This window comes from Scatophagus argus, chromosome 2 (assembly GCF_020382885.2).
Source record: "Scatophagus argus isolate fScaArg1 chromosome 2, fScaArg1.pri, whole genome shotgun sequence".
Taxonomy (NCBI): Eukaryota; Metazoa; Chordata; class Actinopteri; family Scatophagidae; genus Scatophagus; species Scatophagus argus.
This window is the reverse complement of record NC_058494.1, coordinates 23,567,922-23,593,553: the sequence shown is the minus strand read 5'-3', so window position 1 is coordinate 23,593,553 and position 25,632 is coordinate 23,567,922. Positions and strand designations below refer to the sequence as shown.

General features: G+C 42.9%; 1 protein-coding gene across 2 annotated transcripts in view; it reads left to right on the top strand.

Annotated features, from left to right (window-relative positions):
• The first annotated feature begins 43 nt into the window (after positions 1-43).
• LOC124049845 (caskin-1-like) overlaps positions 44-25,632 on the top strand; it is a 32,204-nt gene continuing 6,615 nt past the window's right edge. The window contains exons 1-17 of one of the 2 annotated variants that reach the window (XM_046371931.1): positions 44-3,703; positions 9,764-9,815; positions 11,421-11,518; positions 14,338-14,483; positions 14,676-14,771; positions 15,190-15,311; positions 15,586-15,694; positions 16,103-16,211; positions 16,387-16,481; positions 17,742-17,856; positions 19,657-19,755; positions 19,848-20,032; positions 20,996-21,077; positions 22,721-22,788; positions 24,265-24,372; positions 24,900-25,001; positions 25,180-25,318. In XM_046371931.1, the coding sequence (XP_046227887.1) occupies positions 3,610-3,703; positions 9,764-9,815; positions 11,421-11,518; positions 14,338-14,483; positions 14,676-14,771; positions 15,190-15,311; positions 15,586-15,694; positions 16,103-16,211; positions 16,387-16,481; positions 17,742-17,856; positions 19,657-19,755; positions 19,848-20,032; positions 20,996-21,077; positions 22,721-22,788; positions 24,265-24,372; positions 24,900-25,001; positions 25,180-25,318 (1,819 nt within the window). In that variant the 5' untranslated portion in view covers positions 44-3,609. The remainder of the gene's footprint in view (positions 3,704-9,763; positions 9,816-11,420; positions 11,519-14,337; positions 14,484-14,675; positions 14,772-15,189; positions 15,312-15,585; positions 15,695-16,102; positions 16,212-16,386; positions 16,482-17,741; positions 17,857-19,656; positions 19,756-19,847; positions 20,033-20,995; positions 21,078-22,720; positions 22,789-24,264; positions 24,373-24,899; positions 25,002-25,179; positions 25,319-25,632) is intronic. The other variant, XM_046371941.1, reaches the window with a different exon arrangement.

Sequence of the window (25,632 nt, the reverse complement as noted above, 5' to 3'; positions counted from 1 at the left end):
CCCTAGGTGTGAGTGTGAGAGTGTGTGGTTGTTTGTCTTTGTGTGTTGGCCCTGCGATTGACTGGCGACCAATCCAGGATGAACCCCGCCTCTCGCCCGTAGTCAGCTGGGATAGGCTCCAGCTCCCCCGCGACCCTGACGGATAAGCGGTATAGAAAATGGGTGGATTATCAAGGGAAAACTTATCTCAGGATAATGAGACAAATAACTCCTTTTCCCAAGAAAGCAACAGGTTGTTTGCAGATTTTGTGCGAACACAATCGAAGTGCAGGTTTCGTCGTTTCACTCTGTGCTTCGGCTCGGCCTGCCTGTCTGTAGCTCTGACCTTCATGTCTTTATGCCAGACAGACAGGCAACAAGTTTGGTCAGTAGATTTATATAGTACTAAGTAGTATAGGTAGTGGCAAAATAAGGAAATAAAGGCAGAGGGGTAGGGTCTTTGCACATGCCAGGGATGATTCCTTTCAGAAAAACACTTCCTGTTTTTCCACTATAGCAATCTTGACATCACTATCTGTCCACTTTCTCACCTGGTTCTTCCTGCTCTCTCTGTCCTCGTTCTCTCCTCCCTCCTCTCTGCCTCTTTGCACTGACTGTCACCTCTCTTCCTCTTTGTGCTATCAGACAAAAGTTTGGCAATGCAGTCAAGTATGATCAAAACTGACATTTCTTTAGGATCATGTTTGAGATCAACAAACGTCGTTGACAAATGGCGTGTGGAAGACACAGGGAGCACCACACCACTTCTAGAGGCACATAAAAAAGAGAAATGACTTTGTGATTCTGTATGTTGTTGTTGTTTTATAGATACTTGCTGCATATTACACCTTTAAGTTATGTATTAAATGAGGAAGGCTGATTTGAATGAAGGTCTCACACAAAAATTACCTTTGTTATTACATAATAATGAGAAATATCAGAAAGGGACTTTGTTATCCCGAGATAATAAGATAACCCACAGTTGCTCTCATCTTCTGTAGTTTTGGTCTCCACCTACTGATAAAAAATACCTGTGACTTGTTAATATCTTTTTCCAGCTAGAGTTGCAGCAGGTAACTTTATGTTTGTATCTCTGGCTGCCAGCGGCGGTTGGCAATAGTGGATCTGGAGAGTTTATGTGTTCTTTCACTCTACATGTAGCCATGTGATTCAACTGTACTATGAATGTATTTATTAATGCATTTTTAACTATTCATCAGCATTTGAAATCATTTCACACACGTAGTTACTGTCTTCAGTCCTGTGACAATTGTACAAGAATGTAACGCTTTGCAAAACTTTATTTGTGTTTGATGAATTAAAATCTCAATTTTATAAGTTATAATATGTGTGAAGGCTGAACTACTGAGCGGGCAAAAGGGGCAACTGGTCCGGAGCACCAGGGTCTCCGAGTTCCCAAAGGCCCCTGTTTGTTTATCTTGAGGTGTCACATTATTACGCTGATGAAAACGTAGTTAGTTTGCAGTAGAAGTGAAAGGAATAAATTTTGTTTCTGTGTGGCATCTGGCACACCTACCCAGAGGCGGACATGAAATGCAAGTTGAAATTGTCTGTTGTTCTTCCTTGAAATTTCCCTGTAAAAGGCTTTTTTATTTTCAACCAGGCTAGCAGGATGTCAGTGTTGGTCTGTCGGTTCACGGCTTTGGTCCAGATTGAAATATCTCAAAAAGGATTGACATGAAATTCGTTACACATTTGTATGTCCCACACAGAAGAAAGGCCATAACTTTGGTGATCCCTCTAGCGCCATCTTCAGGACAAAATTTTAATTTATTTGACACTTTTATTTTTAACCAAATATTTGAAAAAATAATGACATTTCCATTAGCCTCAACGATACTTTGTGTTTAGCATTAATTGCTTATGCTAACACACTAAACTAAGATGGTCACACCAGCGTGAACATTATCACTGTCACCATGTTAGCATGCTGTCATTAACATTTAGCTCAAAGAACAGCTGTGCCTCATAGAGCTGCTATCATGGCTGTAGACTCTTCGGCCTGTTGCAATATGCAACACTATATAATAATTCATACTGTTTACTAACTTTGTGAAGTTTAATCTACTTATCTTTATAGTTTACTGTTTTTGTAGTTAGCACACAAGAAATGAACACACTTTATTGTTTAAAGATATTGCTGTGTAGCATTAGCCACTATTTAACAATTTAACTATTTCACTGAATACAGTTCATGTTCTCAAATTAATTTATGTTTAATCTAATTGTATCTAAACTCAGCTGGGGCCCACAGCTCATTTTGAGGCCCTTTGGTCCCCCTGGTGGGTTAATCCGGCCCTGTTTGTTGCTGACTCTCAAGTGAACAACATTCGAGAAGAGAAGAGAAACATGCACAAATAAAACATAATCATTCACACAGTTTTGATTCTTTTTATCAAGCACTAGTCTTCTGTCATGTGCTCCACTTCCTGTCCTAAATCTGACTAGCCGTGGCCCCCTTTAAGCCTAAATTAGCCTTGCACCAGGGACACACACACACACACTTTTCCTGCCCTCAAATTATCTCTGTCTCATTAACCTTAAACATGTTGACGTAAAACCATCACCGCACACATCGACGCAAGGCCGGGTTATTTGTTTGGCACCTTTCAACAAGAAAAACAATTAAAAGTTCAGAGACATAATAATGGTCATTAAAAAAACGCAGTAAGGTAATATAAAAAGACACCGAGGGGAAAGTGTCAAAGCTCAAACAGAAGATAAATCAATTTGAACACGAACAAAATAAAGAAGGGGGTAAAAATTAAGCTGCTTTATTCTAATCATGACGGATCACTATGCAGCGTCTGTCCACACTGAGCGGCTGTGCTGAGTGTCTCATGGGCCCGCGCGGTCCCGGACTCTGCCTCCCGCTGTCCCGCGCCCTGAGTGCACCTCTCGCACGCGACAGAGCCCATCATTGTGTCAAACGACCTCTCGTGGCTTGTCCGCACGCACGCGCGCAAACATGCGAACTGGGATTACAACAACTGGATTGGCGCGCGCACTTGTAGCTCGTGTGTATGTAATGTCATATGTGACAGTTTATATGCGTGTACGTGTGTGTGTGTGGGTGTGTGTGTCTTAGTGTGCGCGCGCCGGAGCTGGCGCGAGCTGGTCCAGCGCCGCGGCGGCGACAGCGGTCACACGTTAAACATCAACGACCCGCGCGTGTTATTCTGCGGATTGAGGGCTCGTGAGATTTCAGCGGTGCGGATTTGACCCAGTGTATAGGAGGGCGCTCGAGATCCACCGTTTTCACGCACGGCACGCACGTAGACCCGGTAAAATCGTCACGGAGAGAATCTGTGGAGAGAGTGTTCCTGCGCGGCCAGAGAGCATCCCGACAGAGATCGAGGTCCGGTGGGTCGGTTGGCGGTCGGTGAGAGTCGGTAGCAGCGCCTGGAGGGGAGGCAGGGAGGGACTTGTGCTGGACGCCTGGCCGAAGCTGAGCATCCCACTCCCGGCAGCATCCATCCCTCCGCGCCTCAGCTCCAGCGGGAGGCCCGGAGCGGCAGCAGCAGGATGTAGCAGCGGATTAACGGAGGAGAGAGGGGCGCTCAGAGGAAGAGAGCGGGACCGAGCGGACCGAGGCGGGACGGAGGGGACATGGGGAAGGACCAGGAGCTGCTCCAGGCCGTGAAGACCGAGGACTTGCTGACAGCTCAGCGGCTTCTACAGAGACCTCGGCCAGGGAAAGCCAGTCAGTATCCCTCCATCCTCCTCAGACACACACACACACACACACACACACACACAACCTGTCATTACCAGGTCAGGACAGTGCAGGACAAATCCGATGTGATGCCATTTAGCCCAAATGGTGCACTGTGGTTCTGTGCATGTGTGTGTGTGTGTGCTTTCCTGCATGAACGTGTGTGTTTGTGCTATGACGTTGGGTGTGTGATAGTGATGACGTTGCACATGTGTGAAAACAGTCACAAGAATCTAATTAGAAATGAAGAAACGCTTGTCACACATTCCCCACCACTGATCATTTCTGCATGCATGTGGCTGCATGGATGCACAAAAATATGTAAATGTGTGTGTGTGCGCACCGAAGAGGATATGTGTATTAGTATGTGTGTGTGTGTGATGCGTGTGAGAGGTGAAAGTACACGAAGGTCCTACACTGCTCTCGGGACAGGGGGATTATTGGTGTGTGAAGACGCCAGATGTTAGTGGTAATAATGTGATGATCGTACACGTGCAGACATTTGCATGTGTGCGCATACGTGGCGCTCAAATGTGTGTGTGTGTGTGTGTGTGTGTGTGTGTGTGTGTGTGTGTGTGCGGGTGCTTGACGTGGAGTCAGCTGGGACTTGAGGTGATAATTAGATTTCAATTACAGCCTTGAAAATGCTCTCCTCCTCTACCATTTCATCACTGGGCCCCTCTCCATTCCTCTGCTCTGAATTTCGCTCCTCTCCTCCTTTTGCATGCCCTTCTGCTTCCTCTCATCTCTCGTAGCCTACTTCCCTCTTTTCTCCGCTCCTCTTTTCCCATTTATTCTTTTCTCGTGTTTTCTCCTCCCCCATGCTTTCCTCTTTCCTCTCCTCACAGAGTGAGCCCTCTGTTTTCCTCTTGCCTTTTCTCCTCCTCTCCTCCTATTTCCTCTCTCTACTCGTTTTCTTCTCCCTCCTCTTCCCTCTCTCATATCTCCTGCTTTCCTCTCCTCCAGTTTAGTCTCTTCCCCTCTTGTTTCCTCTTCTGTGTTTCTTCGGTCCTCTTCTCTCCCATCCACGTCTCCTACTTTCCTCTCTTCCTCCTTTTTCTGTCCCCTCTCCTCCTCTGTTCTCTCCTCCCATCTCTCCCCTTCCAATCTGCCCTCCTCTCCTCTCCTCTCCTCTCCTCTCCTCTCCTCTCACTCCCTCCTCCTCTCCTCTCGTGTGTGTTTGTCTCTGAACATTCCAGCAGTGCCATGGAAAAGAAAAATGCTTCTCCTCAAACGCCAGAACAGATCAGCTCTGAGTGCTCAGTCCACTGCACACTGACAAAGAGAAAGGGGGGGTGGGCAGCGGATGGAGGGGGGGTAAGGGTGAGGAGGAGGTTTAGAACAGGAGAGGAAAAGAACGCGAGTGGAGGACAGAACGAGGGAGGCGTAGAGACGTGAATGAGGGGACGTAAGGAGGCAGGAAGTGATGGAAGGAGGTTAAAGGGTGAATTATGGACGGCGTGTGTGCATCAGCGAGTGTCTCACTGCATGCATCCAGGTTTATGTTTGAATAATTGAACAGGAAGCCAGGTTTCTCTGCTGCAGAATCACTGCCAGCGTACACACACACACACACACACACAGTTACACACAAGCGTGCACAGAAACACACTTGACACATCAGGTGTTAGTCATGTGCCTGACTGTGTTTGTATTATTAACTGTATGCTAAAGATGTGGGTAAGAGGGAGTTGCTTTAGTGGCTGTCAAAATGTCACAATTTGATGCAGGGGATTAAAGGAACTGAAGTGGAGGCCGGACCATGTAAGGTCATTTCACTTCACAGTCACGGTCCCCCCCCCTTTGCCACCGTCGGACAGTCGAGCTTATTCTCCAACTCGTTGAAATCAGGATGAAATGAAAAATGTCTCCTTTTAGATCGCATCCCCGCTCATATTATCTCATCAGAAATCCAGTCATGGTTTCTCCCTGACGTGGCCTGCACACAGTATATCGTTTCAGCATCGACATCGCAATGTGTCCATGTCCAACAGTCCCGCTGCAGGACACGTAATGCCACGCAAGGAAAATTTAACTCAAACACATCATCGATATAAACGGCAAAGGTTGCAAGGCTCCCATTTGCCACGGCTCACTTAATGGAAAAATCTGTTCATCCCTCAGAGCCTGTTTATCTTCCACCGTGTAGATTGAGCACATGTTATATGTAAATAATGCATCTGCAACACTGAAGTCCAGCTGTAAAAGTTTATGGGAAAAATGTGTTGTTTTCCTATAAATTTTCTCCACATTTGACCACATGTGTCAGGGGAGGCTTAGGAACGAACCAACTGTGGTAGAAAAAGGGGGAGGTTGTCACATTATGAAAATTACAATTAATGGCATGTGTCTGATGCTGTTGCTGTTTTTTTTTAATTGCAATGTATATTTTAAAAAAAGAAAAAGACATCACAATGTCAGTTTAACTGCGTCTCAAAGTGCCAGTTTACGGTGACCCTGACTATTTCTAGGACGAGTGGCAGTAACTTCCTGGTGTCTCTGAATGTCTCAAAAAAGAAATACTCCAGCACACAGGATATATTTTTTTTCTTTGTAGTAAAGTGTGTTCTTTCTAAAATGATATTTCGTTGTGCCAACAGGATCTCCTGACCTACATTTTCATTGGTCTCACAACAAACCCATATTCATGAACAAAGAATCGCAACTTGAAACAGCTTCAACTTGCTTTCCTGACACCAAGAATAACTTGTTGGTAATTTTAATTCATAGACTGTGGATTGATAACTAAGATATTTCAGACATTCAGAAGGTTTTTAGAAGTATTTAGTTTGAGCTTTATTAGATAAGCTGCACTCAATAACACAACTTGTTGGAGAGATCAATGCATACTTGGTTTCAGTCTTTCTCTTTTAGGATTTGTTGATAATAATAAAAATAAAGAAAATCACCAGACTTTATGTTTCTAATACACTGGACTAGAGTAAAGTTTGGACTAAAGTTTGAATCGATCAGTTCAGACAGAGATTTGAGTTGAGTCTCTCGATGCCTTTTAAAGCCGATGACAAAGTCAGGCGTATTTTTCTCTTATCTTAAGTTGCAATAATTTTCATTACCGTAGAGATATGAGAACATCCTTATCATAACTGTATCTCTTTTATACCCTTGCAAAAAAACTGAAATGAGCACTAACCCATTTCTGGAACGCGTCTGCTCCTATCACGGAAGTGCAACAACACTGAAAGTTTTTTGGCACAGTTTGTAGCAGCTCATAATGGAGTCCAAAGGTCTGGTATTCCTGTTACATCAAGTAAACAACTGTGTCTAAGCTCAGGAGCGCTTTGATGCCGCTGAAGCTCACTGCAGTGTGAACATTTTTTTTTGTCTGCTCATGAAATGCTGATCACCTCGTCGAAATACTCCACCATCTTTAAATGTAGAAAGAAAAGTTAAAACATAAAGCCATCTGCATATGCCAGCTTTGGCTCTGGGAGATTGTAGTCAATCTTTTTCACAGTTTTGGGTTAAACAATAGGCCAAGGGTGCATTTCCTGCTCTCTTCCTGCTTTTATGATTACCACTCTGGAGTTAAGGTCTGTGTAAAAGCAATGAACAATGCATACTAAATCTCCTGAAGCCAGTTACTCTAACTCAAAAGGTTTACTAATCAGTTATCGAATGCCTCAGACTCATTAACTTTGGGACATGACATCATCATTATAAGTAAAGGAGCAACATTTGTAACAACAATTATTAATTACTCAATTTTCCAGAAAATGTAATTCAAACTATAAGAAAAGCCTTGTTATAATGTATTAAAACATCCAGTGCATGTGCATACTGCCCTGATTGTGGCCCTTGCAGCTCTGCCATCGCAGTGAATGAAAATGTGATAAAGTTCCTGCACTGTTAGCATGTTGTGACCCTGAGCCCAGTCGCTGCAACAACATATGTGTGCAATCGTCTGAAAACAGAAAGAGAAAAGTCGTGTCAGCGTCGGCATTTGTTTTAGGCTACGTGTTACACTGCAACTCCAAATGCGTGATGACAGGAGAAGTCAGAGGTTATGGAAACTGGACTTCAGAACATGTCTGGTAATGAGAACCCTTGAGAAACCCTCCACTTCACCTCTCCTGAGGTTTGGGGAGTCTGCCCGCGGCTACCAGCTCACTGGTTCTCTCCATTAAGACTGAAGGGTCTCAAATTAAAAGTGAACGATGCGACTCTGTGTCAGATAAACTCTAAAATAGCTACAAATGGAGGGAGATGCTGCCGAGTAATATCGTAGTAATCCCTGCCAAGTGATTGACAGTCTGTGAGAAAGGCACATTGAGGGGTTGCCATGGTAACCGGGGCTCGGTTGCAGTGTTTCACCTAATGTTATCACAAAAAATATGAACCCTGGTCCAAGGACACCATCAGAAATTAAATATTATGTCAGTGCTCTTACACAGATCATGTCAGAGAAGGAGAATAAATACGTCTGAAATTTAAGATCACACATTTAGGCAACTGATACAACTGAGCAGAGGGCTATGAATGAAATGAGTGTGAGTTTCGAGATGAAAATCTGTTCCCGCTGTGGCTCCCACAACACTAGAGAGAAAAGATGAAATATCTGAGGGCAGAGTGATGCCCCGTGTTAGTCAGCTGCATCGGATTTCATAAAATATACATCACGGGTCAGACGGGGGAGCATTATTGAGTAATGCCACGATCCAGACTTTGTGTAGTAAAAAACAGGATAATCCACCGGGGAAAAGATAGTAGAATAATTGTGGGTGTGGTGTTGGATGTCGCGGCTCTGTCATAAGTTTGTGGTTTGGGGGGGGGGGGTCATGTGGCTCTCTGATAGTCTGATGGTGACACAGATAGCTGCACTCATTGATTCATCTGTCGGGGGGGGAGGGTGGTTCTTATTTTTAATCCAAGATGTGGGGGGGGGGGCTGCACGTGCATAAACACACACACACACACACGCAGGAGAATGATGTCAGCTGCAGAGTGTAAACTGAAACAGCAGAGCTACCAATCAGCACGCGCTCTTTAGCAAATTACAGGGAAAATTAGAGTGTGAGAGCAGGATGAAGGGATGAAGTGCAGATAGAGCTGCAGAGGGAGAGAGGGAGAAGCTTTTCCCCAGATTACAGAGCAGCTACAGATTACGGCCCGTGGATTATGAGGGTTTGACAAAAAAAAAAAAAAAAAGAAAAGTAAAGGCAGAGAGACAAACATGCCGCGCTTTCTGCGTCCTTTCCTTTCGTGTGTGTGTGTGTGTGTGTGTGTGTGTGTTGGCACTGGTTAGTGTTTGCATGTGAATGTGCTTCTTCCTTCATGCTGGCGTTCTTCAGCTTTTCTGATGCGTCCGTCAAAGATCAAAGTCACCCACATTCACACAATCACACACATATACACACCCAAACATGCTGAACAAACAGGTGTGAGTGGGTAACATCAGCATTCCCTCCAAGTCTCAGAAAGAAATCAAATAATCATATTTCCCAAGCAGGCCAACGATTCTGTTGAGCGCATTCATTTTAATTACTGGAGCTAAATAAACCTGGCTCTGTGGAAGTGTATTGATTGAAAAAAAGATACATGTTGTATGTGCATAAAAGTGTGAATTTGACTCCATGTATCTGAAACAAAATTTTAGTATTTTAGTACTTTTCTGAGGCAGATTGCAGTAACACTAAACAACAAATCAGTCGACGTCATTCATGTTTTTGCATGGTGAAAAACCATACACTGGAGTAAAACGAGCCTATGTAACAATTCTTATCATTTGATTGCAGACTCTGTGCACATTTCTACTGTTAAAAAAGTACAGATTGGGCTTTTATCTGTTCCTGGTGAGTTTCTGAGGTTGTCTCCCCTTTGCCTTTCTCCACTTTTCACTTCTCCTTGCCCACCATTGTTGTTGGACTGAAGAAACTTGTGTAGCTGTCAACTACCCCTGCAATGAGTGAAATATTAGAAAGTGTGCAAGGAGAGAATAAATTAATCAGTGAACTCTGAATAAATCCAGTCTGTTTTTGTAATGACTTTGTGCTTCCCCTCCTTTGTTCTCTATTTTTCCCTGTTTTTCAGAGCTCCTTGGCGCAGCGAAGCGGGTGAACGTTAACATCCAGGATGCAGATGGGTGAGGGACTGCAACTAATTCATGTCCTCCTTGCTATTGTTCCACGTGTTTTTATTTTATTCTTTTTTTTGCCTCCCTTGTTTTTCCTTCTTTCCTTTATTGTTTCCTTCCTGTCTTTCTGTGTTCTTGACATCAGCAACCACAGTGTTATCCATTGCATTTTAAGAGTTGCATCCCTGAATCTGCGTTGACTCTGATTTGTACTTTGATTCAAAATAATTTTCATCTTAACAATATAAAAATACCTCACTGGCCAGCATAGTATTTAGGGCAGTTCTTAGAAGTCACCCCCTCCCATACATGTATGTGGAAGACCTGTGGAAAGCAGCTATAATTGGTCCAATGGAAATGTGAAAACAATGTGACGACATGAAAGGAATGTTGCCATAATTAATGTAAAGAGAATTATCATGCTAAAGCAGCTCTGCCAGGCTCCACAGAGCTTTTTAGCGAGTTTCATCTCATTGATTAGTTGTCTGGCCTACTACTATTGTTTTGGTTCACTTTCACTGCTCTCATAGAGTAATTTTCCACCACAGCAGGCAGCCGTTTTTCAAGTTAAGGAGAAAAAGAGAAAAAAGCTCTAAAAAGTCACTGCATAGCAACACAGTGGTGACCACTGTGGAACCTTTAGGAGATTCATAGTCGGATATTTCCCTCAGGAGGGGGTGGAGACCAAAAACAGAGCTAAAATAGAGAGAATATTGGACTTACATTCATGTGGTATAACACAAATGAAAATAAATTAAAATGCTTCTCCATCGCTGCTGGATGTGTGAAAAGTAACTTAACACCCCCTCTAAAAATCGTGCTTTTGCTGACCTCCCGTAGTTGAACTTTTCACCCTGCTGAGGTGATGTCTAAGTGAATCCCGGGATCCCACAACATCACTGTCAATACACCAAACTCTTGCAAGCCTCTCAGATTTTCTCACGTAACAGACAGGTTTTTTTTTTATCAGTTACAAGGTACAAGAGTAAAGAAAAGGGAAAAAAAATCTCCCCCTGAGATCTATATGCTATGAAATACAATCGGCTTAATTCTCTCTTTGAAATATGTAGCCAGCTGAAGTGCTCAGATCTAAAAACTGTAATTACCTTAAAGGAAAGCCAGCGTCTCCCGGCTCTTAATTTGCCAAAATGTTCTGTTATCAACTATGGATTTTGGCTATATTTAGACTCCTGATTGGTTAAGCTTTTTATGTGTGCACATGCTTGGTTGGCGATTGTGTTCTATTTGGCTCCATCAGATAACAAAGATCTTTTTATTATGTTGATTGGAATCAGATAATTGGAGTCAGCTCCTTGTGTAATGACTGATGATTCGACTCCAGGGCCCGGCCCTTAAATTCACCAGGGATCCATTAGACACACACGCTCGCACACGCGCGCACACACAGACCGAAGTGCTGTGTGTACACTCGGCTTCGGGGTAGAGAGATTGCTTATTAATGAAAGTAGGTCATTTGCCCCCTCCTGTCTCTCACACAGAGCTGAGGGGCGGAGCTGCTTTACGCTGAAGATTATTTCAGCAAAGTTATGCTCCGGTTTTACACTGCTTCTATGAACATATGTATTTTTAAACATAATCTGTGTCTGTGTGAAGGTTGTCACCGCTGCACCATGCTGCTCTGAGTGGGAACAAGGAGCTGATCTCTCTGCTGCTGGAGGCCCAGGCAGCAGTGGACATTAAAGATCACAAAGGTAAAGGAAAATACACACAGATGTTCACAGAGTACACACATCCTTACAACTCAGAGAAAACCAAACAAACAAATAAAACGATCACATTTGAAAAAAAAAAAGAAAACATTTGGAAAACATTTCTGGCTTTCCCTGTGTGACCAATAATACTGTCTTGTGTAATAAAAGGAGAGCTTGTTGGAAATGCAATAAGCAGCACACAGAAGTGACAGATTTGTGTGCACAGCAAACAACAGACAACAGAGGAGGAAAGCATCATGGCTGCAGGACTGAGAGCCAAGTGGCAGCAAAGCAGCAAATATTTCCATTTCGTACTTTCAGATTCCAGAAGAAGAAGAGGAAATCTCAGGGCAGATGGGAGATGTAATCCCTCCAGGATGTAGGCCTACTGTGTCTACGCTCCCAGTCAGTCGTGCCCAGTATGTCTCAAAATAGGGGTATACAGCTGGCAGGCGTCCTTACCGGGTGGTCTCACCTCTTGAAATGACTGGCAGAAAACCTTAGATCATCAACGCTGCCTTCTGATTAACCCACTGTACTCCTCCTGCCCACCACCAGACAGACAGACAAGGCTAGCGACCCACGAGTGGAGTACTTAGCAGCTAAGAAGCCACATTTTTCAGGGGTTGGTGAAGACCAGAACAGATTTACGTTCATCATTTGGCCAGAGACACAAGTCCAAATGAACGACAACTGCGTTCTGTTTCTGCTGGATGTGTAAATACACAAGTGGGCCACATCGACTTAAATATCTGTTCAGCTTGTTTGTTGCATCAAAATGGGCACGAAATCCATTACTGGAGGTTTATGATTCATCCCTCACTCATATGTCTTGTTTTTCTGTTTCAGGGCCAGTATAGATTATCAGCAATCAAGAATACCAATAGCTGATACTTGGAAATGAAAGATGAAATGCAGTAGAAATGAAAGTCTTATTGAGAAAATTTAGACTAACCAGTGAGTGATGGAATATAAATAACTTTTTAAGGAACTTTTTGAGGTAATTTACTTTAGAGTATTTCGATTTTGTGCTATTTTATACTTCCACTTCACTACCTTTTGGAATATGAAATTTGTATATACTAATATATATCAGTTAATACTAATTATCAGATCTGATTATTGCCAGGGCGATAATCAGTCTGTCCCTGAAGTAAAGTCTCTGGCCTGGACAGGCCTGGGCTTCCAGGCGTCATATCCTGTCCAAAAAATAAGAATAAACAGAAAAGGAGGCAAACAACTATGTATTCACCTACTCTGCCAAGATACTGCTGGCAGCACAGTATTTCAGAGACATGTGCAGACAGAGTATTTCCAAGAAAACCCCATTTTATTGTTCAAAGTCCCAGTCATGGCCGACATTGCTCCTCCTTAATCTGAGGGTGTAGTCTTTCTTGACCACCACAGCCTGCCAAACAAAATCCTATTCCTAAAATTCACACGGGACACATGACTCTAAACAAATGAGCCTTTGGAATTTCAGGATGAACTTGACCACCAGAAAGGACATGTTCTCACGTAACTTTAGCAATCCTCCAGAAGAGCCTCCTGAAATGAGTTAGTGATTCTGCAGCGATCTTCAAACAAGTCGAGTTCAGTGTCTCTCTTTCACTGCACTGTCTGGGTGAAATCCTCCCTCCTCTTTGCAAATAACTTTCTAGAAGCTCTCTGAGGCCGCCTGAAAGTCATTTTCCATCACATCTCTTCATATACTCCGGCTTGAGCTTCTGTAACCACTACAGCCTCTGTGGCTCTTTATCCTGCCAGCACCTCTCTTCTGAGTCAGGACTCCCTCATGCCAACCAGACCTGGAGGGCCTCTTTATTCAGCTTGATGATGTGGCTCATCGCTGGTATTGAGACTGGGGGTCTTGGGCTGCTGCCATGAGATACATGCTCACTGCTCCTTGCAGCCACTGCAACAAAGTGGTGTTTAATGTCTTCTGGTTAGAGGCACTGGTAATGACTCAGTGGTTGATGTTTGTCCTGTGCTCAGGTGAACTTCGCATTTCCTGCATGGCTCCAAGCTGCAACATCCAGTTTCCTGCAAAACATCTCTCATGCTCAGAGAGGGGATTTCTTGCCTTGCCCTTTGTCTTAAAGCATTTTGTCAGCATTGTCTCCTGAGTACTATGTTTGCACAAACAATACTTCCATGGTCACAAAGGGTCACAAGCATGTCAAAGACAATAAGATTGCATCTCCAAGAGGGATACTGAGAGTCTGTGTCTGCATCTGTTGCTACAGTAAAACGAATACGACAGAAATAGTTGCAGCATTAGAACTGCGACTAATGATTGTTGTCATTATTAGTTAATCTACTGATTGTTTTCCTGATTAATGCATACGTCCTTTGATGCTTTGATAGTCACATTTGAGAAGTCGGAACCATTGGATTTTTCCCCATAAAATGACGTAAACAAGTAATTGATCATTAGTGTAGTTGTGGATATTCTGAAGGTCAACTACTGCTTCAGCTCTCTGTCTATATTTTCAATACAACACTTGGGCTTTTGGTTCTCATTTGGTAATGAACCCAAAAGAGTAATTTAATCAGTTCAATAATTGATGTTAGTATTTCTACTGTAAAGCGTATTAAGAAAATCACAGGTATTTTTGCCTGCTGGATGGCCGCTTGCAAACCGGTCTGTCGATAACAGCAACAACAATGAAGTTTATGTATTTGCATGCATTCATGTGTCTGTATTCTCATTTTTTGTATGTGTCTGTGTGCATGTGCTTGTGGGGTCTTGTATGTCTGTGTTTTATTGTGGTGTCACCTTCGGCTGTGTATTTGTGTGTGTGTGTGTGTGTGTGTAGGGATGCGTCCTCTGCATTACGCTGCATGGCAGGGGAAGACTGAGCCAATGAAAATGCTGCTGAAGGCAGGCTCATCAGTCAACGGACAGTCAGATGAAGGACAGATCCCTCTCCACCTATCATCTCAGCATGGACACTATGATGGGGTAACTGTTTCTATGTGTGCTGTAGCTTTGTTGTGTGTGTGTGTGTATAGTGGCCATGTGTGTGTATGTGTGTTTTTTGTGAGGTGTGTCCAGCTGTTATGTGTGCCCGATGATGCATGTATGATTTATGGTTGTTATAAGCTGGGAAATTCAGAAGCACCAGGAAGATTTATATATATGTGTGTTTTGCAGTCGGAGATGTTGCTACAACACCAGTCCAACCCGTGTATCTCAGACTCAGCTGGGAAAACACCGCTGGACCTCGCCTGTGAATTCGGACGTGTCAGCGTGAGTAGACTTGACGCAAAGCCAGACAAACACTCCAACTTACAGAGAGTCCATAAAATATGTGTTTTTGAAAGTCTCACTTATGGCGTCACCAGGAGAGAAAAATACACAAGCAAATGAAGAAGACACAGTAGTGTATGAGCAGCATATAGATAAAACTTCAGATAGAGAAACTGTCTAAAACTATAAACATAAGTCAGACCAACCATAACAGTAACTTAATGAGGCTAACACATGTACAGTCTACAGTATTTAGAAATATTGGCAGCCAGAAAAGAGAGCACACGGCTTCAGCAGCGGTCGTTTGAAGATTCCTCTCAGTGGGAGCCATGTGTTTACATAGTTATCTGCAGACTTGGTTAATTTAATGGAAATGACTCCATACTGTACGTGAAACCTCCGTGTGTCTGTCTGTTAGGTGGTCCAGCTCCTGCTCAGCAGTAACATGTGTGCTGCCATGTTGGAACCGAAACCCTCAGACCCCAACGGAGTGTCACCTCTGCATCTCGCTGCCAAGAACGGACACATCGATGTGATACGGTCTGAAAAGCTTTCAGAGTGCCTCTCTCAGTGTGTGTCTGTCCTCATACCCGCCATGTCTGCCTGTTAGTCAGTCCCTCTGTCTGTCTACCTGCTGTACTGCTCTGATCTTGAGATTATGATCTATAAATCTGTTATGAACTAAAACACACAGAGGTTCACATTGCTTTTGCTCAGTTAATGTCTTTCAAGCATGATATATATGTTGCTTCTATTTTTCATTTGTGTTATTCTGTATGAAATAAAAAGTGAATTTTATTATTTTGTGCTGCAGGTTGCTGATTCAGGCTGGTATAGATATCAACAGACAGTCCGAGTCTGGCACAGCACTACATCAGGCGGCCCTCTGTGGGAAGACAGAGGTAGTGCGCCTGCTGCTGGACGTAAGTCAAACTGCCTGTCTGTCTGTCTCTGTCTGTCTGCTTAATGTGTTTACAAAAGCAACTGTTGTTTAAGCTGCCTCCCCTCAGCTGAGCGAGTTTACACCTCGGCACTTGGCATTCGTCCCACTGAGCTGTGTGATTAAGCCTGTGGGATATGTTAGCTTGTTTCTGGTTAGCATCCTGCCTATCATGCAACACTCAAACCAGCTCTGTTTCAGTTTTTAATCCTTTTGTCACCTTGAGATGAATTTTTGATGTTGCTGTTGACGCAGCACGCACGTCCAATGTTGGCAGCAGGTGTGAGCTTACAGCCAGCCTGAGCGCACAGTGCATCCCTATTATAAACTCAGTGTGATACGATTTCACATTCCAGCTTTTATCGTGTTTTTCTTCTATGTTTTCACCCAGAGTGGCATCAGTGCAGGTGTGAGAAACACTCTGAGTCAAACTGCCCTGGACATCGTTAACCAATTCACCACCACGCAGGCCAGCAGAGAGATCAAACAGCTGCTGAGAGGTGAGTTCATCAATACTGCTATGCTACCACTGCATTTAGTCACAATCCACTACTAAGTAATACTGTGGCTGAAATCACCAGTAATGAGAGAGATACTTTTTGATAAGCCTGTTATTACCACTACCTCACTCCACTCAAGTCTGCTGCTCTCTGACACTAAACTCTTGTCATGTAGATGCTTCAGCTGCCATGCAGGTGCGTGCACTGAAGGATTACTGCAACAACTACGACCTTACCAGCCTCAACATCAAAGCTGGAGACATTATCACGGTACATATATCTAGTCATCGTCCCCAAAATACAATGAACTTCCCAACCTGTTCTCAAAGTACTGCATGTCTGCCTACTGAAATCCATCAGTCGATGAATAGTCCACGCTACCTTATGTAGACATATGGACACTGTTTTCAACACGAGCAAAAGTTTTTGTGTAACTTTCATTTATATGGGCCTATAAGGAACCAGTTGCACCTTCTCTTCAAACTTGTTAAGCTTGTTAGCTAAGTCTTTACTTAGAGAGGATTAGCACATTACTAACTTAAAATGGGACTGCACTACACACAATCAAACCCCTGTTTATTAGTTGAATGAAATAATAACACCACTACTACTAGTTTACCAAAAACCAGTAGCCTAATGTGTAATTGCTACTTATCTAACTGAAGTAAATTCAAAGGCTAACATTAGCTTGCTAATACTTTATGTTTTTGATTATGTTAATACTGGTCATTGTTTCCCCAACAAAGTATATATTAGGTGTAAAAACAGTCTTTTCTGCTTAAAATCAGCTTGTGACTACTTGGATTTGAAAGTTTGGCTTAGTCTTGCATAGCCAGAGTTAGCCTGACTTCTTCATATTTCTTATTAATACCAGTGGTTGAGAAAGGTCTGGCAGAACCCAAAATTATTATTTTGGTATAGTGGAGAAAAGCACTCTTACTTGATTGTATGCAGGATACAACGAAGGTGCCCTTGCAAATTGGTAATATGCAGATAGTGTAAGCCGGACTGAAATAGTCATCTTATACCTTTATCCTACTTCCTGTGAGTCGGACCAGGCTCCCTGAATCCAGAGACAAAATAAGAAAGACTCCAAGGTCTATTACCCATGTTATTACCTTTTAACGGGTAACTTTGAAACACGCAATGCAGTTTTAAATAGTCATACCTACATTTGACAAGAATTCCCCTAAAACTGTCATTTTGGGCACTTATGTTATGACTCTCCAGTGACTTCCTGTTTACTTGGCTGATTATTTTTGACTGAATGGTTCTACAGATGTTTCTTTCTAGCCTATTTATATATGTTACTAAGGTGTTTACTTGCAAAGACATATTTAAAGTTTTGATTGAGTGACCTGATTTTGTAAGGTGCTAATTCGAAACTGGTTTGTGCTTGTCACCAGTCACTCGTTGATTAACATAGTCCATATGTCACGTGGCTTTGGAAACCCCACAGGACAATGGGTTTTTTAAAAACTTTTCCTGAATCCTGAATACCTCTCTGTGTGTGTTCATGTGTGTTGAAAGGTTTTGGAGCAGCACTCTGATGGCCGATGGAAAGGCTGTATTCACGATAACCGCACAGGGAATGACCGTGTGGGCTACTTCCCCTCCAACATGGTGGAAGTCATCAAGAGGGCAGGTGACCACCCACATCACAGCTGTGTGTGTGTGTGTGTGTGTGTAATGAGTGAGTGCTTATGCATGTATGTGAGTTCAGCAGCTGTTCTGTAGCTATAGCTGGTCATAAGTTGTAGCTAGTTGCAGTATCATCAGCCTCTTTACGCAACCCATCCGTTTTTTTTTCCCAACCTGTCAATCATCTCCATTGATCAAATCCTGTTCCCTACTGGCTGTCAGCCCTCCTCCTACTTTTTTCCTTTATATTTGTGCTCCTTCTGTCATCTCCCACAATAAACCCGTCTATCCAACCTGCTCTAGACTGTGGCGCTTTTGTTCATATTGTTTGTTTGCTGTGTTGCTACAGTGATATTATATTTTAATTTATAATTATATATATATATATATATATTCCATGTGGATATATGGATGTATTCTTATATTTTATTTTTAATCAGTTATTATTTTATACATTTTCAAATCTGATTAGATTTGTTTTGTTTCAAGTTGACTGATCAGTTATTGTTGTTGTTGTGTTGTGTTGTTGTTGTTTTGCACCTCCCTCCTCCTGGCTTGTGTCCAGGTTACTCCCCCTCCCAGCAGTGCCACACCCTCCTGCTCCGCAGGTCCAACCCCTGTCCCATTGCCTCGGTCAACGGACACTCATACCCCCCCTCCAAAGTCCTCCCCCTGCATCTGCCTCCCCCTCCTCCCCCTCACCCCAACACACAGTCCCTCCCTCGGTTCTCCTCCTTTGGGTACGTTCCTCTTCCCATCTCTCCTCCTTCTCTGTCTACTCCTCCTCTGTCCACTTCTCCTCCTCCTCCTCCTCCTCCTCCTCCTCTCTCCACTTCTCAGGAGCAGCAGAGTCAGACAGGTACATAATGTAGTGTCACTATAAATCACATATAAGAATCCTTTCCTTAGCTATCTAATCCTCATCTATCTGCTTGTTCCAGCACCAGCAGCTACATATAATATATCTGTGTGTGTGTGTGTGTGTGTGTGTGTGTGTGTGTGTCTCGGTGTATGGATCAGTTCACCCTAATGACAAAAAGGTAGATTTTCCCATTTATTCCAAATGGTGTCTAGCCATGGTGGCAGATTTCTCCTGGAATTTTGTTTCATTAGTTTCATTCTAATTATTTTATAATCAAGGTTAAAAATAGTGTAACTCAACCACAGTTAAGTCTATGGATTAATGATTTATAGTAGAACACAAGATAAGATAAGATAGATGTTGTCATTTCACAGTCACCTATACAATGAAACTGATAAATTTTCCATGCAGTATCAATTCTCTTCAACTACGCTGGAATACTGTAGCTTTCTTGTAATTTGAGTGAACTGACCCTTTAACTGAAATATTTAAATTAAAGGCAGCAGGTTTATATAATTTTATATACTGTACATATTATATCCAACTGGGAGGCATTAGTCATTTATTTAGTCATTACTCAATTATATATACATTTTCCTGTAATCTAGCCTGAATCATTGTAGTTTTAGTTAAAATAAAGTCTTGAACAATGGAATATCTGTTAATCTCAAGTTAGTCTCAAGTTTAAACATTATTAGTTTAAGATACTATATATACATATATATATATATATATATATGTGTATATATGTGTGTGTGTGTGTATACAGTATATATTTATATATATATATATATATATGTACAGTGTGTGTGTGTTTCTGTGTGTGTATGGCTTTCTTCAAAAATAGATGACAGTTGTGGTAACAAATGTGGTACGTGTGTGTGTGTGTGTGTGTGTGTGTGTGTGTGTGTGTGTGCGTGTTTGTGTGTGTGTGTGAGACAGGTTCGCGGACCGCAGAGCCGAGTCCTCAAGGGTCCCCAACTCTGGGACAGCAGAGCAGCACCAGTGAGGATATCTGGGTGCTACGCAAACCGCTGGCAGGTAAACTCACAAGTGTGTATTTGGGAAAAAGTGTGAAACAATGTGAAAGTGTGTATTACACAGCACTGCGATGTGTGTGTTTGTGTGTGGAGGTGGCGAACGCAGTGGCAGCGTGGGCAGCATCGGAAGTGTTCGGTCATCAAGCAGCTTGCAGAGCTCTGGTAACACACATGTTCTGACCACCCCTGCACCCAGTCCACACCCGGCAAGCACACCAGGAGTCAACACACACGGCCTTAACGCTCCCGGCCTGCACGCACAAGCCGAAGGGGTCAAGGTAAGCTTGCCGTTGCACCTGTTTGTGTGCAGGTGCACTCTACTGCTGGATCTTTACAAACCAAAAGCACATTGTTTCTGGGAAGCAGCTAAACATTTTCAGGAAACAAACACAAGTCTGCTTACCAACTTAACCACAGTTCTGCTTCCTGCACAGTTTGTTTTTCCGTTGGCGAGATCGTCGTCACTTTCTTTAATGAAATTTTTTTCTTTTTTGCACCTCACCTCCTCTAATTTGTGTTAGATTAGTTTTGTTATATTGTGTTACATTTCTGAAGAACATAAAAGTTTCAGCAAAAATGTATAAACAGTACATCTCGCTAGAGTAGAATAAAATATTAGTTGCAACAGTTTTTTGCAACTACAAAATGTGAGTGGCTCCCTGTCAGCTCCAGTGAATATACGCCATATAGACAAAGGTAATGGGACACCTGACCATTACACCAACAGGGAATTTAATGATTTTGCATTCTAAACACAGAGACGGCTTTGCAGCTATAACAGCTTCCTCTCATCTGTGAAGGCTTTCCACAACATGTTGGAGTGTTTCTGTGGGAATTTTTGCTCATTCATGCAGTAGAGCATTTGTGAGGTCACACACTGATGTTGGACCAAAAGGCCTGGCTCACAATCTCCGTTCCAGTTCATCCCAAAGGTGTTGGATGTGGTCGAGTTCAGTGCTCTGTGCTTCCTCTGTGCTATTTTTAGGTGGTACCTTAAAAATACTCAGTTAGCAATTAGCCACATTTAACGGTGTTCCCATATTATGCTTCGTCGTCTTTTCTATTTCTGTTGTATTGGTAAACTGCAGCAAGAAGAGGGAAACAAGTCAGAATGTGTCTATAACATGAGCACTTGGTCCACTGTGCTGAGTCACAGGACACCTCTGGGATTTGAATGATCATGCTTGAGTAAATGTTTCTGTGTGTCTGTGTGTGTGTGTATGTGTGTGTTTGCGGTTTAGCTCCTGGCCACCGTGCTGTCGCAGTCGGTAAAAGCCAAGGAGCATCTCTTGGAGCAGTCGCAGTCTGTTGAGCAGTCAGCGAGTAAGCACACAAGCTCACACAAGCTCAACAGTCAAGCAATATCTCTGGCTTTTCTCAACGTTTCCAGTTTCATCTGAGTTCAAAGTCTGGTTTGCTTCTGCTGTCTGCTAACTGATCAATCGCAGTGATTTAACAAAGTTTGTCTTCACTTGATGATAACAGTAAACATACAGTATATGTGCAGGTGATCCAGTGATTCTGTGTGTAGTAAAGAGATAGCAGCTAAAAAACAGATGAAAGTGATGTTCATCAGTACAACACACACCTCAGGGCTTGTTTGGATCGCTGCATTTATGAATCATTATTCCTTCATTTCACTTTTAGACAACCTGGCCCTCTAAAGACCACCTGTCTGCTCACATCAGGCACAAGCAGCATTTCCCGCCCCCACACTTGTATAGTAGTAATTTAACTTATGCTTTATTTATAAGAGCTGCTTTAAAATGCTGTTTTAAACAGCGTGGGACTGGTTGCTCTTTCATACTTTTTGGTTCTCAGGAGTTTTAGGCCTTAGCTGTTTGTAATAAGCACAGACGGCTTAATTAGACTGTCTCACTGATAGCCGCCATAGACGGATAGACAGACCGCAAAAATCCAAATTCAGAATATGGATAGACTGAGGCGAGTGCTTTAAGATAACATCAACATCAGAATGAGAATGAGATGTAAAACTCCTGTGAGTCTGCTAAAAATCTGATGTCATTTCTTAAAGTTTGGTTCAGCAAGTTTTGTGATCTTTCATCTACCACTAAGTACAATGAGTTACTTTTTATATATACAATTATATTGGATCAGGTCCAATTCTAAGCTTGTAAACGTCCCTGACAAGGCATTAATGAGCCAAAGTTAGCTTGGGGCTATGGAAACATTTATCAGCTATCCCACTGAATTCTGGGTTCTAGTACTGGTAGATGGTTTTGTAACCTCACTTTCAAAGAAGAATACAAATTAGCATATTTTAATCTGCTGTAATTCTAATGTTTAAGTGATGTGTGGGAAGTGTAGTGCTAAAACAACACCACAAAGCCAGCCAAGCATGGAAGCTCCCACCAAAATTGTTGTGAAGGACCACACAGACAATATGAGCCTGATTTTTGCACGTCTTCTTCCTTTCAAAGACTGCACTTGATTATTAGGTGACACCATTTCCTGGCTTTACCGCATTTAAATAAAAAACAACAAGAAAACAGTTAAAGAACAAGGTTTTCACTTCCAGGTTCCTTAATTTCTTAACTGACTAGAACTCGCATCCAGAAGATCTGTAGAGCTTTTCATTTCCTAAAGTATAGCAGACTCCATTTTCACTATAATAAGTAAATTATTACATGTACCTTTATAATCATCATTTACAAAGTCACTAAAGCACTATAAGGAAATAAAGTAGTATGTATGTCATGTGACAGAACTGCCTGGATCTTACTGAGGGCTATGCTGTTTTTTTTAGATTGAAATTCCATTTATGCAAATTAAAACAAAAAACTTGCTGATAGAAACGCATGATTCATGAAGAATGAAAATTAGTCATTATTAATGAAACACAAAACAGTAAAGCAAAATCGTCCTTTACTGCTAAATGTAATGTGTTTTATTCTTTTTCCTCCCCGTTTCCTTCCCTTGTCTGTCCTTTTCACCACCATCCCAAGGCTCTTCGAGTTGCACGGTTCACGAACAGCGGTCGTTTGAGCGGAAGGCAGAGGAGGATGATGGGAAAGTGAGTTTTTCCATGGCAGATCGGTTCACTCGGGCGCCTCCTCTTTATATTGCTCTCATTTCCTCTCAACCGGTGCTTTGGCTTGAGAGAGAGACATCTACAGGGGTGGGTTCGGTGGGCACTGTGAGGTATGTGCCAGGGTGGTTGTGCTGCACCTGAACAGATGACACCCTGATGATGGGCATGTGAGTGTGTCACCATGGAGACAGGCAGAGTGACAGACACATCGAAGAGTCAGTTACTGTCTTGCCTTCTGTCCACCTCCCCCTCCCTCCCTTCCTCCCTCCCTCCCTCACACCACAGTGAGACACCGGGCACCCACATGTTGCCGCTCTGCCACTCTCTAGAACGTGTTCATGAAGCTGAGGGTTAAATTCTCTCTCTGTGTTCTAGAATCAAGCATCTTCTGGTTGCCAGGCGACAGCAGAAGCAGTGTTCTTACAGTGTCCTCACTGGTCGGTCCATGTGCTCACAAAATGTAGCATGGATGCCACTGCATTGTAACTACTCTAATTTGAAATCAAAAGATGTCCGTTAATCCACATTAATAAAATGCAGTCTCCCTTTATGGCATCTTGTGGTATCTGGCCAAGTTAGAGGTTTTTGTTTTTTTTGTTTTGTTATAGTTTTGCGATCTCCACCACTCCGACTGCCGCTGCACACAGTACAGATTAATAGATATTTAACGGCGCTGACAAAGTTGACAGACCCATCGATGGAAACCTTTGGAAAACTTTTAGTTTATAATCAGGAGCTCTCACTCAGAACAGTATTTTCTACTTGCATCTTCCACAGAAAATGGTTCTGAAAGGAAAAACTGTCGAGCGTGAGCTCTGTGAAAGTGTAAATGTAATGTGATATAGCTGTTCCCATTTCTGGAAAAACACATGGCTCATGTTTTCAAATGTTTTAATGTCGAGAACCCCATGAATTTACCTGGACTGTACCATGTGGTCTCAGCACAGGAATCTCAACACGTACAAATGAACGCCTGTGGCCAGTCTGGAACGTGTCTCGCTATTTATATGAACCTTTATGAATTACGCACAGTTTGGTTTTGGAGTAATGTGCACCTAGACAGACTGATTTATAATTCCTGAAAACTCTGAAGTGATCGGACTGCGTATTTTAGCATCAGTGTCTTCGAAAGAGGTTTTTAGAATAAATTTAACCGGTATTGCTCTTCGTATTCGTGCTGGCTTCGTGCAAAAATGCAGCGTTACTTCTCTGTAGCCTGTTCCAGAACAGGTTCCCATTCCATGATGGTAAATGCTTTCTAGGGTTTACTGTGGAGCATGATTACACTTTAGAATCACAATGGAACCGTCCAAGCTGTTTTCTAGAACAGTCTTCTCTCCTGTGTTCCAGAGCAGGCTGCCATGCTGTGCTCTAGAACAGGTTTGTGCTCTGTGCTCTAGAAGAAGCCTGCGGACTCTTCTAGAAGCAGGCAGTAGTGTTCTGTGTTCTGTGTTCTAGAAGCAGGCAGTAGTGGCGTGGCTGGGTGAGTTTCAGCTGCAGTTCTACACCACCCACTTCCTCACCGCGGGATATGATCTAGACACCATTAGCCGCATGACCCCCGAGGTAAGGTCATGACCCCTGACCCCCTCACGCCCCGCCCCTTGTCTGTCAAGGCTCCGCCCAGCACAGCTCTCAAATCAGCTCCCCACTGACCTGGATGATGTCATCATGACCCTCCTGTCTCTGTCACCTGACCCCCCGGTGTGAGTCCTGAGCCTCAACCAGTCACTCCTCATACTCTGTCTGCTTCATTTACATACCTGTGTTCACACATGGCTGTGTGTTCCAGTCTGTGCTGCTAACGCTACTCCGTGTTTGTCCTTGAGTGTGTTTTTAGTGCCTTAGTGGTTGTGTGTGTGTGTGTGTGTGTGTGTTTATTGAAGCGGAAACAGTGGTATGACGTAAACCCCCTAAGGGCAGGGGACACTCATCAGAGATTATCCAAAGCAAAATATTCCTTAAGGCGTATCACACGCAGCTTATGCGCAGATGTCAAACATGCGTATAAAATTGTTTACATTTAAAAGAAGAAAACACCTCCAGTAGATGTGCCGAATTCCCGATGGGACTAAGTGTGCTTTGCTTTGAAGGACCTGACGGCAATTGGGGTCATGAAGCCTGGACATCGAAAGAAGTTAACATCAGAGATCAGCAAGCTGCCCTCCACAGACTGGCTGCCAGACCACAAGCCTGTAAGCCTCTCACGTGTACTATACCAAGTTAAAACAAAAAGAGAAGGAGGAAGATGTTGAGCTTTGGCGGCTGAACGCACACAAGCACATACACATGCAGCACAATGCAGTGGAATCCCTCTCCGTGTCTTCTGATCAGTGCTCCAACTTTTTAACTTTGTGTCCCTGTGTGTTTTAGGCCAATCTGGCGGACTGGCTGTCTCACCTGGGTCTTAGTCAGTACTATCAGGTTCTGGTGCAGAACGGGTATGAAAACATTGACTTCATCTCTGACATCAGCCTCGAGGATCTTCAAGAGATTGGCATCACTAAGCTTGGTACGTCACGGCCAAAATATTAAGCTGTGAAATAAATCTGTATAATGAGTTGCATTCACTACGTGTAAATGACGAGTAGAATTATCAAGACTAGACTAACTAGTCCGAATTATCAAGACTTATGAATAAAAGACACATCAGTCATAACTAAACTTTCAGGATTAAACATCTGTCTGTAAAGATGTTATTTTAGAAATCTTAATCCCAAGTCAGTTTTGTGTCAGTTTACTACACATAAAGTTCTAAAGGTCTATTATTGTATCAGTACAGTGCAGTAATTTACTGAGTTTCATATTCATTCATTTTGTTAAAAG